Source organism: Geotrypetes seraphini, chromosome 9 (assembly GCF_902459505.1).
Source record: "Geotrypetes seraphini chromosome 9, aGeoSer1.1, whole genome shotgun sequence".
NCBI classification, from domain to species: Eukaryota; Metazoa; Chordata; class Amphibia; order Gymnophiona; family Dermophiidae; genus Geotrypetes; species Geotrypetes seraphini.
In genome coordinates, this window is record NC_047092.1 from 19,427,764 (window position 1) to 19,445,700 (window position 17,937).

A 17,937-nucleotide genomic window follows, 5' to 3' on the forward strand; every position below is an offset into this window, starting at 1 on the left:
TGCTGGATAAGTTTTGCTGGTTGCATCAGAGGAAAGGCCCTGCCGGGCTGGCCGCGAGCAGCCTGTTTCGAGTGCTGCCTCCTGCTGACCTCTTCAGGTAAGGAGAGGGGGGTTGCAGTTCAGGATCATTGCCACTTTAGTGCTTTGCTGCTCAGGACTGCCTCTGCTTCTACGGGTTCAGGGAAGGAGGGAGTATATGGCTCAGGACCGCTGCTGCTTCAGGGGCCTTTTTTTTTTTTTTTGCCTGGCAATTTTTTTTGACAGTTGAGAGTGCTGAGATTCTACTGTAATCCTCTCATTTCAGTAAAGTACTGGTTAACATAAAAATATCTGTAAGTAAGCTGGACTGTAGGTTTTAATGGGGAGTCGTGAGTGAGAAGAGTTTTACGTTTCAAGTATTGTGCGGCTCAACTTTATGTTATTGAGGTGGGGGAGGTGGTAAGGAGTAGTTAAAGGCTGTAAAGGGGCATGGACACTGTATATAAAAAGGTAGATAAGTCCATCTTACGGTCATGGTGCTCAGGAGTGGGAAGGGGGCTTAGGTTTAGGGGCACAGCTGTATTTTACTAGGAGAAGACCCTTTTACGTACGAGTGCACTATACTTTAATCACAGAGGGTCAGCACTCTGGGTTTTGAAATGGATAGGATCTTGGATCCTGTAGGGGGGGGGTGTTGAGGGTTGGTTGGGGGGGGAAAGGGGACTCTACTGTTTTTTGCTCAGGCAGGACAGGGGTCGGGCTTTGCTGTAGAGCCGGAAGAGCTCTACTTGTCCATGAAGGCTGTGATATTCTCTCACAGTAATGTCAAACATAAGACTACCATCGTTACACACGATGTTTTGGTTTCAATTACTTTCCTTTTTTAGTCCTCCTCTTAAGGTAAAATAAATGTGCTCTCAGAAGGTGAATCTAGCAGCCACCCAGTGGATATTATCATAGCTGCACCGTTTTATTTTTCCTTTTATACATATGTAATGCGACCTCCCAGCTCAGGCAATGGTTTATTTCAGGTTTCAAGAACTCTTGGCCTGGTTTTACAGCTGTCTGGCTCAGAAGACACATCCCAAGCAGGCTGCAGGATCAGACACACCAGGGATTTGGGTTTATAAACTTCATATAAATCAGGCACTTCTCTGCACACAACCCAGGCTGTCTCACCGCCAGCCCCCTACACAGCATTTCCACACCATGGCCGAGGCAAGAAGCGGCAGTCATCGCACTGGACGGCCGGGAGGAAAGTGAGCCGACAGGGCGCTTGTGTAGGTCCCTGCCCCGATCGCAGGCAGTCTCTGCAAGTCACAGCCATCTCCCTCAGTTCTCAAACCACTTGCTTTGTCTCGCGGTGAAGGAGTTACTGCTCTTCCCCAGAATCTTGCTCTTGTACTGCTCCACCAGCTGGTTAAACCGCACCTCTGACTTGTTTAAGTTTGTTTGTTTCTTCTTGAAGGGAAGGAGGGAATGGAGAAAAAAAAACAAAGCAAAGCAGAGAAGTTAATGCAAGCTAAACACTCCGCCCTTGCAGTCTCTAAATTTGCCAGTTTGGGGACTCTGCATTTACCTCTTTGGGACGCAAGACCTGCTTCTGCTTTTGCTGGTGTTGGTTCTTTGGCCTTGGTTTATTTTTCTTTTGTGTTCGCTGGATCTTTCCTTTGTCCCGCATTCTAAAGACAGAGAAAACCCTGTGAAAATCATCTTGGCAAGCAGCCCGTGTTACAGTGAGCTCTGCCACACCCCATGAAGTAAAACTTAAGACTGTGTTAATTATGGGTATTACAATCTGCCGTAACAAGGCTTCCTTACAACCAAGTCATGAGCTGCCCCCACGCAACAAATTCTGAGTAGTGCATCCCTCTCTCCAGGCTTGTCCTGTGAGAGACAAACCTTAAAGGCCAAGGACTACACACACTTCTCAGAAGAGAAAGAATCATAAAATGAGCACTACACTTCTCCCTCGGTATTCGCTGTGATAGGGGATTAACAGACCAGAGAATACAGTAAAACCACAAATAACTTTTTCATATGTTATTCACTGTTTTCTATTAAAAACCATTGTGAATATGGTGAAACTGTGAACAACACGGTGGGAGACCCGGCCTGTTCCTGAAGGAGAGGCAAAACACGGTGAAGAAAGGGCTTGGAATCGGCGATTTACCTATGCAAGCTGACATAATTTTGGGGGGGAGGAGCCAGCAAGCTAAAAGCCGTGAATAATCGAAACCAGAGCTCCACCTCCCTCACTGGCCAAGGACTGGAATGAAACTCTTTCCTGAAACTAAATCCCAGACTATACGGCACACACCCCTTCCCCAACCAGTTTGAATGTGTCACTCCCATAATGCACCACAGCTCTACTGTTCTCAAAAAGGACCTGGGGGGGGGGCATGGCACAGGGTAATCCACCACAGAGGTGGCTGCGTGTATATTTCTCGAGTTGATATTCTGGTGGAATTCATTATGCCATATTTTTAAGATGGAAAGAGCAATAGCGATACAAAAAGGGACATATAATAACTTTGTAAAGATATGGGGGCCATTTGCAAAGTATTGCGAAGAATAGTCATCAGTTCTTTTCTTTTCTTTCTTAGCTGTATTTAGCACACTCAAGGGGGAGGGTCGAGTTGGGGAGTAGTTTTATAAGATATATTATAATATGTTATATAACATGTGTATATTCTATTTTAGTTGGAAATGTGATGAAGGGTGGGTGGATGGGTGGGGGTTATTCCACTATTAGATTTTATGTGTTAGATATTATAGTGCTATATTGGAATTACTTGTATGATGTATTTTTGTGCACTTGTTGTTTTGATTTGAAAATGAATAAAGATTTTTTTTTTTTTTTTTTTTAAGATATTTTGTAAAACACATTGGGATTTGGTTTGAAGGCACCACAGAAATTTAAATTACAGTCATGGCTGCTGCCAGAATTCTAACTAGTTAAGATATGAACACTTTTTTTTAAAATTTGCTTAACATTAGTTCCTGCCTTATGGGATTCTGGAGCTTAGCTGGTATGTATGATCAGTCCAGAAAGCAAGCTCTGCTGCAAGGCACCATTTGAACTGCATGCCAACAGTACCCTGGCCTGCTGTTCCCACTGCATCCCTCTGCCCAGTTTGCTCAAACTAGACTGGTTCCTTTCACTCCACGTTACCTGATTTTCGGCCCACGGTGGGAGGGGAACGCAAGCACCTTTCTCCTCTTCTTCCCATCTGGCAATTCTTCATGCTCCACCTCGGCTTTTGTCCGAAACCCTGACCAAGATGTTGGATTCGGGGTTACAATACCGACTGCTCTTTCAGGCCCCCCAGCCCCAATTGACGCTGATCGTTTTTGGGGGGTTCCTCTCGCTATCCGCTTCCCCTCAGCTTCCTGCTTCTGCCTTAGCTTTTGCTGTGAAAGAAAAGAGCACCGATTATTTCCAGCCCCAGAAATCGAGAATACATCAGCAGATAAAAGAATAAAAGCCATAGAAACATGTAGGGATAAATACATCAAAGCGTAATTTCTATCAGGCCAATACTTAAAGAAAAGTTTGTGTGTTCATTGGAGGTGGCAAATTCTAACTTGCCTATCTGTATATTTTCAATCAACCATCAATCAATCCCCTCATTCAATATCAAGTCACCTATAGCAATACAAAGAGGGGCATTTATTAACTTCATAAAAATACGGGGGTCATTGGCAAAATATTGTGGTGAATAGTCATCAATTCTTCTCTTCTCCTTTTCTTTTTCTTATTTAGCACACTAAAGGGGGGAGGGAGTTGGGATTCATTTTACATAATTTATTATAATATGATATATAATATGTGTACATTTCTGTTGAAAATGTGATGAAGGGTGGGTGGGTGGGGGGGGCTTATTGCATCACTAGATTTTTATGTGATAGATATTAATGTGCTATTGTGATATAATTTGTATAATATATTCTTTTGTGCACTTGCTGTTCAATTTGAAAACGAATAAAGAATTATCAATATTGTACAAAATGGTTATTTTAATAGATTGCAGGATGTGTGGGGGCCAATAATAAAATATTATAATGATTAATGTTAATTTATTATTCTTTTTCCTTATGTGATAATTGAAGGAAGGGAGGGGTGGGGGAATTAGGGAGAATTGCATATATATATATTGCATATTTTTAAATGATTAATATACATATGAATTTTATTATTTGTGTATGGTTATGGGAGGGAGATGGGATATAAAGCTTTTAGATACACATTGTGATGGAATTTTCAAGTGATAATGTATTATGATAGTTTGTATTTAATGTACACTTGATGTATGTATTAAAATGAATAAAGATTTGAAATAAAAAAGAATTATCAATATCAAGTCACCTAAAGTTAGGCTCCAAGGCCATGATTCTATAAAAGGCGCCTAGCCGATCTAGGTGCCTAATTAAATCAGTAGTAATCATTGAAAGTGCCATTAAAAACCAGTTAAAAATCAATTTAAAAATTAACCGGTAGGTGTCTACGCCAAGGCGTTAGGGGCGGAGCTTGAGAATGGATCGACTTAGGTGCACTCATTTAGGCCAAGAAAACCCTGGCCTAATTGATAGTGTGCCTGAGGATTCAATGCCTACCAGCGCGATTCTATAAACAGCCCCCACCGGATGACCAACAGCCACACCTAAGTCGCCTACGACTTTGGTGCTATTTACAGAATCAGGCCCCAACTGTGCGTACAGGCACAGATTCAGTAAACAGCACTCAGAAATCAGCGCTGCGGAGAAAGAGAGAGAGAGAGAAAAAAAAAAAATCGGCGCTCAGTGCTATTCCGAGTGCCCTTTATAGAATAGTGCGTAGCACCGATTCCCATGCCCAAATTCACGTGCCAAGACTTATGCCTGCCAAAACCAGTTCTAATTCGCATGCCTGGTGCTCTAACACTGCATGCCCCTTTTTGTCTGCATGCTACGGGACTTGGGCGTTAGATGTGCATGCAAATCCCAATTGGTGCCAATCAACATCAATAATGGATTGTTAGCATCCAATAGCTGCCGATAATTGACTCGTTAACAAATTAAGTTATTTGCCCATCTCAGCAACGCGAACAAATTTTGGTGCTCGTGCCCTTTATAGAACCTAGGGGATAATATAGCGTTTAATACACGTAATTGTAACTGTTAGGTCTAAGTGCTACGCAGCATTCTACGACTTTAGCATGCAAATTCAAGCAGGTGTTCTTGGGGGGAGGAGCATGATTAAGGTATGGGTGTGCATAACTTACAGAAGGGCTCAAGGATCTAGGAGTCAGACTTAAGAGTATAACAAGGCAGAACACGTGTGTGTGTGAACACCCACTCGTATACCTGTCAATCACCACACCATAAAGCTTCTTGTGGCATACTCGTCCCTCTCCCCCGGTAGCTGTGTCCCAGCTACTTGGGTTTCTGTCAGGTACCTGGAACCAGGCTTGGCAACTGCTACAAACAAGATACTAGATGGGCCACTGGTCTGATCCAGTATGGCTATTCTTATGTTGTATTGCAGCTTTTTTATCTTCTTCACCTGCACATACCATCCCAGCTCCTGAACTGACACCTCAGAGTCCAGCAATCTCCATCCCCCTCTTCCTTGCCCCCAGGTCAGCCAGTGTCTCTTTGCCTTCCCGCCTTGAATTCAGCTTCTCTCCCCTCCCCCCCCCCCCGGATCTTCTAAATTGGCCTGATCACTAGCAGCAATTAAGACGCATTCCTCTGGCCAGCGTCAGGGTTTTCCCTAGGCCAAGTCCCACCCTCTCTGAGGTAATTTCCTGCTTCCTCTTAGGCAGGACCCGGCATGAGGAAGGCTCCGACGTAAGCCAGAGCAGTGTATCTTAATTACTGCCAGCAATCAAGCAAGTTTAGAGGTCAGGGGAGGGGTGTGAGTGAAGGGAGAAAAAGATGCTGAACTTGAGGTGGGAGTGCTGAGAGACACTGGCTGGAGCAAGACTGGGGGGTGGGGAGAAAGAGGTATTGCATGCAAAGACAGTATCTTCAGAGTACAAAACCCAGATGCTACGTCTGATTTTTTAGGTGCTGAAAGGGTAACAAAAAATTGTAGAGCATTGTGCCATGGCAACCCGACACCCGAGGTTTGTTGAACCCTGATCTAAATATAAAATGATAAATTTACTATATCTTATGTTATAAATTTTTATGTTGAAGCTGTAGTTGGAAGGGGTACATTTTTAACAACTGACTCCATTTTTAACAACTAAAGATTTGGAGACCATTAGCAGATTTTTGTAATGATTAATAACATTTTCCCATAATAAGAGATTTGTTAAGTGGGGATGTGGGTGGGTATTATTTTATTTACCTCACAATATGTATGAATTAATTAATGCATTTTGAAGTATTAGGTTAGATTTTCTGAAATAGGAAGGGAGGGCTGGGGGGGGCTTTTTAAAAAATTTTATTTATATTTGTCATACATATTAAATGATTTACATATTATCTAAAACATTATAAAAATATGAATATAAATATGATATATTGTACTTAAAGTATTCATGAAGGAAAATCAAGTATGTGTTTATAAGATTATATGTATTTTTCTGATACACTTGTAATATGAAAAAATGAATAAAGAAATAAAAAACAAAAACAAAAACAACTGACTCCATCCAAAAAAAGCTCCCGATTAACTGCACAGCCCTGGTAACAACTTGCCCTTTTACATTGGGAAAGTGGAAACTAAGTCTTAAGAAGCTCCCCCAACCTCTCCTAACACACACAGTTGCAGAAAGGGGAATCGGTCAGACCATCTGGAGACATAAGCACAGACAAACACACGTTTCTTACCAGGCTAAGCTCAACTCGTCTCTCCTTCAGCTTTAGTTTTCTGCGATCCTCCAGGGAGAACTCCACAATTGGCCTCTATCCTCCGGGAAGACAAAACATGTACAGTATTAATGAGTCAATACAAATCAAACAGCCGGCTCTATTGGTTTTCAGACCTCCACTTAGTCAAACAAACATAAGTATCAACTGAGGAGTCTTAGATAGTTTATCAGGTTTAACCTTTTTAGCTTACAGACCTCAGTGGTACCGCCTGCACGCCACTAAACTTTTAGATCTTACAGAACATTGGTACCCCTAATCATCATCGGCCTCTTATAGTAATAGCTTTTTAAAAATTTTAAATGCTTAAATAAATATACTCATCTTCTGCTACGCGGGTGGGGGTAGGCACTCCGACGTAGACTTAAGGGCTGTATCAAGGAAATCCCCCTTAAATCAAACAGCTCGTGCTCCCCGCGTTATAGATTTAATCCACGGGGAGCATGAGCTGTTTGATACTTATGTCAGTATTAATGAGAGCAGCCGATAACATCCCCCCCCCCAAACGACAGCCCTCTCTTGCAGATCTCCAAACCCTCCTTTCAAACCATACATTGAGGGGATATGTAAACACACCTCTTGCAGAGCTCAACGAGACAAGAGAAATTCACAGAAACTCTTGTAGGCTGCAAAATCCCTCCCTGGCAGTGATCTTCTCTATTTCTGAGCTGACAAAGAGATTTCAAGTGAGAGCCACAGTCAGTGATGGCTAAAGTGGAAGGTCCCCAGAGTTCTGGGCAATGAAGATGGTGGTAAGTCACTTCTAATGATGTAGACAGTCTAGCTGCTCAAGTGTACTGAGATAATTTGACTCCCCCCACCTTCCACCTCCCAAACTGTTAATGCCTTCATCTGTCCTAAAGTCTTCCCACAGGAAGTGACTCCCGGGACAGCTGTTCTGTTTTCTTCCAGCACCACACTACTCTTAGAAAGCTTGACCTGCATGATGTCCAAACTTTTAAGAGTCTTGCATGAACAGCAAGGGAGTTTGTATGCTGCATATCTCCAACTCCCTGACAACAGAACCTTGGTTCTGGAGACAGTGCCAACAGCAAGCCTCTGGGTATGATGAGGGATATATGTATTCAGATATAGGGAGCCACACTCGAGGTCATTGGAGGCCACCACTGGTCACTAGGAGTTGCAATGAAGGAGACTATCCTAGCGAGACTAAAATGCCAACTATTCTATTGTTTATTCCTTGATCTTTTTTTCCAGCTGGGCTGTTTCATACATGCATATACAATACACACCCTCTGGGATGTGATTACAGAAAGTGAAGCCAGGAGGGGAGGCCTAAATAAGAAAGGAAAACTGTTATCTTTGCTGGACACCTCTCCTGGGCAGGCACCGGTGGCAAGGCATACAGCTAAGGATCCTCTAAACACAGAAAACCTGGGGAGATGGGGGAAGGGACTCGACCTTTTCAAGTGTGGCACCCCCCAAGGTCGGTCGTGCTGTGCTATTTAGATGTCCGTCTTACCCCTGCTGCCGAACCACACCAAACCATCACTGATCTGTTTGCCCCTAGTAGGATAGTGGATTGAATTCATACCTTATGAGGTCCAAAGAGGTCCGGGTTGTTGTTTGCATGGCGTAGTGCGGCCAGTGCGTGATCATGCTCCAGAAATTCGACAAAGGCGTACCCTAGGGATTGGCCACTACTCTTCTTACTGCCTTTGCCCTTTAGGTCCCGCATCACACGACACTAGGGGAGACAAAAGGAGAGATGGTTATGGTAGCGCGCCTCGCACATGATTGTGTCTCGTGCGTACTGAGAAATATAGAAGGAGGCCACCTTTCTCCCACCAAAAGGGGCTTCTCTCTGATGCTATCCCCAGGGATTCCTCCCCTTCTATGCACAGCAGCTCCACCTCATCCGTGTTAGGCTGGCACCAGGCTTGCGTCTCACCTCTTTTATCCGCACCCCCTTGCTTCGACCAAGTGCCTGTATGAACAGCTGCCGCAGCTTCTTATCCTCCACTGATTTGGGGATGTTGTGGACACACAGACGTGTCTTTGAAACAAAAATGTTCTGGTCCTTCAGTTTCTGATACTTCATCTCCTCAAACTATAAGACAAGGGTGGATGAGAGACCAGTTACCTACAGAAAAGCAGAGGGCAACTGTATTTTTAATTGTATGAAATAAGTTTAGTGTCTTATTTATGATATTCAATGTTTATTATCCATTTTGAACTACTTTGAGTAAACAGATTACACAAGTGAATACAGTACTTCCCCAATATTCGCGGGGGTTCCGTTCTGGGAATCCTGAAAAACCGCAAATATGGTTTTTAGTGGGGGAAACAGGAGAGGGCAACCGGAGCGCCGGTGAGTGAAGGAAATCACTCGCGGTATGCTCCGACCACCTCTTCCTGCACTAAAGTCGGGCCTCACCAATCAGGAGCTGCCAGGACAGATAGAGAAAAAGCTTGAGTACCTGAATGTAAAAACCACTTAGATAACCTCCATTGATAAGCAATATATAAATTACCTAATAATAAACTAAAGCTTAACTTTATATACCAGGTCATCAACCTATGGAAGCTCAACTCGGTTTACAACAATTAAATAAGAACTGAAAAAAGCATTTTTATAATATTTGAATATTAAGTGATCTTAAAGTGTAAAATGTTTTAATCTTGTATTGCACTTATTGAAAGTTTTAAAATGAATAAAGAATATTAAAAAAAATACTGAAAAGAGTAAAAGCAAAGATTTCAAAAGAGATTAATTTTCAAAAGGTTTAGCAAACAGAAAAGTTTTTAGAAGTTTACGAAAAGGTTGGAAAGGACTGGGACTCCTCAGGGTTAAGGGGAGTTCAATCCATAGTTGTGAAAGTTTAAAAGCCAAAGATTGACTAAAGATCTTAACTCCTTTAATTCCTTTTCTGGAGGGAAGGGAGAGTTTGAATTGTTGGCTGTCTCTTGCATAGGAGAATCTGTAAACGTTCCATAATAAGTGAACGAGGGGAATAAAAATATAATATATAAAATTTTGAATGATATGCAAGCACATTTGAACTGGGAGCCGATGAAGACTCAGGAGCAAAGGGTTTAGGGTTTGTTAAATCCTTTAAGGGGATTTGGGGTCCATTAACTAATTTTGTCACATTATAATTAAAGTGATTCCTTTTTCTTTATGTTAGATTCCTTTGCACATCCAGGGTGGGGGGGAGGGTGGGGGGTGTATTATTTATTTAGAGGTATAAATTTCATAATATTCTATAATATTGATGAGCATAATATAATATCATTACTGTTATAGGTTAAGAAGGGATTTAAAATTTTTATTGTAATATTTCTGATGTTAATAGTGTATTTTCATATAGTTTTTTTTTTCTCGATTTTTCAAATGTATACATTGTCAAGTTCAAAATATCAATAAAGAAATTTAAAAAAAAAAAAAAACTTTTTCCAAAAATTAAGTCTACCGGAGGAAGGCACTGGAAGGGGTACCTGGTTTACAGCAAGGGGGGGCTGAAGACAGGGCCCTTTCTAGGCAGCTTACAGTGGCAGCCATGTGTGAAACAGGGCTAGCATGGGAGAGCCCAGAGGCTCCTAAGAAGTGTGATAGATATGATCGATAGAGAAACTAAACAGCCCTGTAGAATAAGAGTCTGAAAAATAATCTGGACACCTTACCAAAAATTGATGAGCATAAAGGCAGTGTCTGTGAAAAGAGATAGAAGGGAAAAGCCCTAAATTTAGGGAAAGAGGGAAGATGGATGTTAAATTTTCATGACTGGTTTATTTGGATTAATAGAACAACAAAAAGAGGCACTGGAGATGTTGCAGCCAACTGATGGTCACGAGTCTCTTATTTGAAAATGAACAATTAAAATATGTAAAAACAAACAAAGTCCCGACTAGGATCCAAGTTTCAGCGATAGCGTCCCCTTCCTCGGGGGACAGTTTCAAACTCCTTTTCCTGAGCTCCCCCCACTCTTTGCCTTGGTTTCCGAAGACGAGATTATTTGGATTAATAAAATGCTAAGCAAAAAAACCCCAAACAAACAAAAAAAAACCTCCCCAAAGAGTCACTCACTCGCTTTCTCTTGGCAAGATCAGAGGCACTGATTCCTTCTGCTGCTTTTGTTCCTTCTCGGATCACTACAAGGAAAAAGAGACTATGTAAGGGTCGCCCAGTTCTATTAAGAGATAGTGAAGGCAACACTCAACCTTCCCACCGAGTTATCACTATTACACGGTGGACAAAGTAGGACATTTTAACTTTCCTACAAAACACAATGTGCCCAATATTTCATCCACAGTGTTCAGCAGTTTTTAAAATCACTGACAGCTGCAAGCGGATAAAGAATTTTTGGGACAAAAGGTTCAAATATTTCCTGGGGTGACAAAAGAAACACAGAAACGTAGAAAAAAGTTCTTGCTTCTCAAGCCAGGGGTTACTGCGATGGGAGCATTATTCCTATTACGTTATCCATGCAAATGTATTGTAAAGTACAAGTCTTGTAATTATGTATTTTTTGAACCTTCACAGCCAACGGGTTTTCTCTCCACGAAACGCCTTGAAGGGGAGATAGTAACAACTTAATTAATTAAAATTCTCCTGTAAAATCACTTTCAGCCATCCACCTAAATTGGTAAATTGATACTGTCTTTATTCTTAAGAACATAAGAAGTTGCCTCCGCTGAGGCAGACCAGAGGTCCATCTCGCCCAGCGGTCCGCTCCCGCGGCGGCCCATCAGGCCCATTGCCTGAGCAGTGGTCCCAGACTATCCCTATGACCTACCTCTACTCCTATCTGTACCCCTCAATTCCTTTATCCTCTAGGAATCTATCCAAACCTTCTTTGAAGCCTTGTAACGTGCTCCGGCCTATCACAGCCTCCGGAAGCGCGTTCCATGTATCCACCACCCTCTGGGTGAAAAAGAACTTTCTGGCATTTGTTCTGAACCTGTCCCCTTTTAATTTCTCCGAGTGCCCTCTTGTACTTGTGGTTCCCCATAATCTGAAAAATCTGTCCCTGTCTACCTTTTCTATACCCTTCAGGATCTTGAAGGTTTCTATCATGTCTCCTCTAACGTGAACGTGAACTCGCAGGCCTTGAGCATGCTCAGATGCTCAAGGCCCAGCAGACGAGTAGGCCGATCTTCAAGAGTGCCCAGATGAGGGTAAGAAGCGGCGGGGGGGTGCCCAATTGTGTTGGGGGGATGTCGGATCGTGTCGGGGAGGGGGGGTGCCCAATCGTGTCGGGGGGGGGGGGGGTCGGATCGTGTCGGGGGGGTGCCCAATTGTGTCGGGGGGGGGGTCGGATCGCAGGGGGGGCCTTCGAGGGGAGCAATGCTGGTTCTCGGGGGGGAACACATCAAAGCGAGTTTCCATTATTTCCTATGGGGAAATTCGCTTTGATAAATGAGCATTTTGGATTACGAGCATGCTCCTGGAACAGATTATGCTCGTAATCCAAGGTACCACTGTATATATATACACACACACAGCTACAAGCGGAATTAACCCTGGATAGTCAAAGCCCAGCCCTGTCTGGCCTTTGGCATTAAATATCCAGGTCAACGTGGCCACCTGGAAGTTAAAACGAACACAGGCTGATACTCAGACCAGTGCCCAGTTAGTTTGGCAGATAAAGTTAGAACAGCCTTTTTGTGGACTGACTACTGTCACTAACCTGCTGCCAGCTCCACCCTCAGACCCACCCCGGCACTAACTGCACGGTGGCAAGCAGAGCCGATATTAATCGGCTGAATATTGGCAACCAGCCTGCTCAGCGTGGTTCAAGCTAGCATCAGTCTTTCCTGTCAGCTTAAACCGACCAGCAATCTACCCCACTTGCCTACCATTGTCTGGCCAGGTAGATTCCCTCCCTCCTCTCAGTTACATATTACTCTGTCCAGGTACACATTCCCCCCCCCCCTCCCCCTTCCAGTTACATACTGCTCTCTCTGGCCACATACAGGGCTTCCCTCCCTCCCAACCCCAGTTAAATACCACTCTCTCTGACCAAGTAGAGATTCTCTCCCCCACCCCCCAACCCTGGTTATATACTACTCTGTCCAGTTACAGATTCCCCCCTACCTGGTTACATACTGCTTTGTCTGGCCAGGTACAGGCCCTCCCTCTCCTCCAGTTATATACCACTCTGGTCAGGTACAGATTCCCTCCCCCCCCACTCCCGGTTACATCCCACCCTGTCTGGCCAGGTACAGATTCCTAGCCCCCAGACTACTTACTCCCTTCTCTCGCTAGATACAAGTTCCTCGTCCCCGTTGGCTTTTTGACCTTTTTCTGTCTCAGTTTCTGGGCTTCATCACGACTGACTGCCAAGTTTATGATCAGCTTCCTCCCGTCCAACCTCAGGCCACCGTTCTGCAATAAAATATAAAATTAAAAAAAGGAAAGTAGAGCACGCTGGTCACCTAAGCACACTGATCTAAGCGTCTAACTTTAGGGCGTCTTTTAAATAATCAGGGCCACAGTGCCCAATAATCAGACCGCTGGTGGCAGCCCAGCTATCTCCTGTGGCAGCAAATCCAGACGTTCAATGCCAGGCCATATTTCATCAGCTGGCCAGCTAAGTTATAGTGGCCAAAGACAGACCTGCTAGTCATACATTCCATTTGGCCACTCAACTTAGACAGTCAGCCAATGAATATCAGGCGCTAATCGGCTGTTGCGCGACATAGCTGGTGGCCAGGTTAAGCACTTATATTCTGTGGCCATCTCACACTGAATATTGGCGTTTAGCTGGCTAAGCGCTATTTAACCAGCCAGGAGCCATTCCTTGCCAATTAAATAGCGCTGAATACTGGGCAGACAGTATATACTCTTTAAGACAAGAGCACACTATTCCCCACAGATGACGTTTGTTTCAAATGACAACCCATCCCTAGAAAATATACGAGGTGCTACCCAAAAGTTCAGGGAATGTGAACAGCGCTCGCAAACTGGATATAGTATGCCCTTCCGCCGCTAGAGGTGTCTAGCGGCATGCTTTGTGAATTAGTGTGCCAACGGGCGTGCAGCCGAGTCGTCGCGTTATTTTGTTCTGTGCGATTTTCTAATGTTATGTTTTAGCGACTCGGCAGATTTCGATGCGATGGATTTTATTGAGCAAAGAATCTGCCTCAAATATTGTTTCAAACTTTTTTTTTTAAAAAAAAAGCTGCTGCAGAAACCCATCGTATGATAATGCCATGTGCCAAAGCAAAACCTCTCTTTGGTACAAAAGCTTCAAGGACGGATGAACATCTGTCCATGACGATGATCGTTCCAGACAACCGTCAACAAGCACAACACCGGAAACCATAGCAAAAGTTCACGAGACTATCCTTGCAGATCGTAGGCAAACTATCCACGATGTTTGTGAGATAGCAGGACGGTCACACAGGACAGTTCAACGAATTTTGTCGGACAAATTGAACCCGAGACGCATTTCTGCGAAATCTGTGACAAGACTGCTAACCGGTGAACAGAAGGTCCATCGCGTTTCTGTCTGTTCGGAACTTCCAGAAACACTACAGTGATTACGCACCCTCCCTATTCGCCTGACCTTGCTCCATGTGATTTTTTTCCTATTCTCCAAAATGAAATTACGACTGAAAGGGCACCGTTTTAACACGAGTAAAGAGATCCAGGCAGAACCGCAGGAGGTTCTCAAGGCCCTCACCCAAGATGACTTCCATAGATGCATGGACTCATGGATCTATGGAACATTGGATCGCTGTATACATTCTTAAGGGGACTACTTTGAAGGAAATGGTGGAAACTAGAGGTCTGCATGGGAACGGGGATCGCGGGAATCCCCCCTAACCCACGGGAGTCCCACGGGGACCCCCCTCTGGCCCACGGGACTCCCACGGGGACCCCCCTCTGGCCAACGGGACTCCCACAGGGATGGAAGGCTTTGGAAGCAGGGTTCGTCCATATAATATAATGGACATGTCAGCCTTAGTAAAAGAGGGGGTTTATAAGTTAATTACCTGAACAGAAAACAAAAAAAGGGTTCCACCAAAGAGATTCCACAAGGAAAACAGCAGCGCAAACACAAAAGAAACTGTGGAATTGATGATCCTGTCAGAAGTAATTGCTGCTTTTTATGGGGACGGGCGGGGATGGAGGTAATTCCTTGCAGGGATGGGTGGGGGCGGAGAGGATCCTGGCGGGGATGGGTGGGATTTGTCCCCGTGCAACTCTCTAGTGGAAACTAGGAGTTTCAGTAAACAATTTTTTTTTTTTTACAATTGAATTCCCTGAACTTTTGGGTAGCACCTCGTATAGAGAGAGGGCTCTCTAGTAGCTTTGTGGCCTAATACTGTGATTTGCCTTATATGGAATCTGTCTCCGATAACTGACTGAACAAGGCAAAATCCATCATGCCTAATGCATGTTAAAGAACTGTGTATTTCATATGACCCCAGCCCTTATGGGAGGTAGAATAGATTTGAACATCCAGGAGAAATTGTTTCTCTCACAGATCTGCTTTGTTTATCTAAATAAAGGTGGTCAGTGTAGCAGACAAATAAAATTGGCTTCCATGGAGATTCTTTCACAGTGCTTACCTCTGAATCGTCACACGCTGCTGCCAAACACTTCTGGGCTGAATCCTTATCCAGAAATTGGGCAAAAGCACAACCTGTGAATCACAAAGACATACATAATTGAAAACTGGCCAAGGAATAGCCCATGGACTAATAAATCAATGGCTACTGCTTGAGAACGCACAAGGCCCCAGAACTGAGAAAAAGGAGCTGTTAGCTAATTTATATAGCAGTTAAAAAATTTAATTAAAAAAAAACCATTAAGAGCCAATGTTTTCATTCTGATAGTTATTCATGGCACTGGAGATGAGAATTAGGACAGGTTTTAACCACCATGCACTGGGTCAATGCTGCACATTATGTGGAAGGTCCTTGGCTCAATTTGCTCTCCCGGTTAACCGTAGCTAGGAATGAGGGAAAAGGTAGTGTTCACAGCCCTGAAGAAGGGCTGCAAGAAGCCGAGGTCACCGAGTGAGACCTAAGGGCCAGGATAATCACCGACATAAACCAGCAGGAAGGCACATTTTATGTAGGTTGTTGAGATCTGAACCGAGGCAGCCAAGTTGGGATGTATTTTACTAAAGGCTCTGCTGAACATAAAGCCTTTTGTAAAATATGCATAAGGACATGAAGGCGCGTGTGTTTGCTGGCATGTACAGCAGGAGCAACTATTCTGCTAATATACATGAGTATGTAAAGACTGGCATGAACTTCCATATAGACGTGCTGGTGGTAATTATACATAGAAGCAGTGAATTTGAAAAGTCCCAGTAGTTCTACACGTAGCTCTTTCCTTTGCATCCACCAGATGAAGCTGCTCCTACCCATGCCATCTCCATTGTGAACATGACTGCCACAAGAAACACAGCGGTGGTGGTGGTGGTAGAGGGACACCCTTTTTTCTCACCCTTCGATGCATCCTATTCGTTCACTTCGTCAACTGGACGCTCTTCATATTCTTTCACTCTCCTTAAGCTTTTTCATGTTATCAACTTCAGCTCATTCAGTTTGACCATGTCACCCCTCTTCTCAAATCTGACCGTCTTCCAATATCATACAGAATTCTTTCCAGATTCGATCTTTGGGTTTCCCTTCTTTCCCGACTAGCCTTTAGGTTCACCTTCCCCCCAAAGGGCGCTTCGTTCTTCCCAGCAATGTCTTCCGACGGTCCCCTCTTTCAGGCAAGTATTTTGGGATATTCATAGAAACTCTTTTCAGTCGCTGCTCCCACCCTGTGGAACTCTTCCCCCCTCTCTAAAAAATATGATCATGTCACTCCATTATTACGAAAAGCTCATTGGTTACCAGTCATATATAGGATTACATATAAAATTGCCCTTTTAACTTTTAAAACAAAACAAAACAAACACACTCCCCAGCATTCATTGACAGACTTTTAATTCCATATGACCCACTTAGAGCCCTTAGATCCACTTCTCAACACACTCTTGGTGTCCCATCCCTAAGGATAATAGGTACTCGCTGTACCACGATCTTCTCGGTGACTGCCCTATGATTTGGAATTCTCTTCCTATATATATAAGATCCGAACAAAATATACACAAGTTTAAAAGTAATTTAAAATGTTTTTTTTTTTAAAGATGCCTTTAATTGACTATTTGATTTAGTCCAGCAAATCTGTTAACTTTTCCCTACCCTAATGTACTTCCCTTTTATGTATCTTTTCTCAATAAATATTGTAGTTCTTCCCCCTCCTCCTACTGTACCACCGTGGTTTTAATAGTTAAGTAAGAAAAATTGTCTGACTTTTTTGTCTGTTTATAAAAGTTTTTATTATTATTGTACAACGCTTAGTATCTTAGGATATGCGTTTAATCAAATACATGAATAAACTTGAAACTCTATCTCACGACTGAATACTTTTTTGCAAAATTCAAATCCCAATTAAAGACTTATTATTTCTCACTGGCTTTTGATTTGTAGCTTTCCTTTGACCAACATTTCATTGCTTTTTCCAGATCTAAGTTCCTCTCCATCTAGGTTTCCTTTCCTTATTGCACTTAAATCTAAGTAGTTTACAAATTAAAACCGGGGAGTGGGGACATACATTAAACAAGTGACATTACAGGACTTACAAAAATAAAAGGAAAGGGGGGGGGAGCATTTTAACATTGTTTTATATTTCTGGTATATGAAATAAACTGAACTGAACATGGGAGAGGGAGGGAAGGGGAGGAATGTTGAAATATAAACCTTCAGTTTATATTTCCCTAAACATTTTTCTCTTATAAAAAAAGAGGGGGGGGAGGGGTGTCCTCTGTTTACCGTATATACTCGAATATAAACCGGGATTTTAAATTGGGGTCCCGGTTTATATTCAAGCCAACAATACGCCCCCTTCCAAAATTACTGCAGGCCGCCACCGAGAATTCACAGGAGCCAGTAAGGAAGCCACTCAGCACCGAGCAGCAGCACCAAATCACGCGCCTGCTCGTGCTGCTCAGCGGCCGAAAAAACTCGCAGCAGCGGGTTAGCAGCAGGACAGGAACTCGGAAAGTTCACTCCTGCCCGCTGCACCTCCATCGGGGATTGGCAGTAGAGGTATGAGGCTATGGC

General features: G+C 43.4%; 1 protein-coding gene across 2 annotated transcripts in view; it reads right to left on the reverse strand.

The window, feature by feature from the left end:
- Positions 1 to 227: 227 nt before the first annotated feature.
- The window catches only part of RBM28 (RNA binding motif protein 28), a 48,823-nt gene continuing 31,113 nt past the window's right edge, over positions 228 to 17,937 (reverse strand). The window contains exons 10-18 of one of the 2 annotated variants that reach the window (XM_033959038.1): positions 15,382 to 15,455; positions 13,054 to 13,189; positions 10,889 to 10,953; positions 8,753 to 8,911; positions 8,396 to 8,548; positions 6,802 to 6,876; positions 3,155 to 3,393; positions 1,559 to 1,661; positions 228 to 1,437 (exon numbers count right to left, since the gene is read on the reverse strand). In XM_033959038.1, coding sequence (XP_033814929.1) covers positions 1,312 to 1,437; positions 1,559 to 1,661; positions 3,155 to 3,393; positions 6,802 to 6,876; positions 8,396 to 8,548; positions 8,753 to 8,911; positions 10,889 to 10,953; positions 13,054 to 13,189; positions 15,382 to 15,455 — 1,130 coding nt within the window. In that variant the 3' untranslated portion in view covers positions 228 to 1,311. Of the gene's footprint in view, positions 1,441 to 1,558; positions 1,662 to 3,154; positions 3,394 to 6,801; positions 6,877 to 8,395; positions 8,549 to 8,752; positions 8,912 to 10,888; positions 10,954 to 13,053; positions 13,190 to 15,381; positions 15,456 to 17,937 lie in introns of both variants that reach the window. The other variant, XM_033959037.1, reaches the window with a different exon arrangement.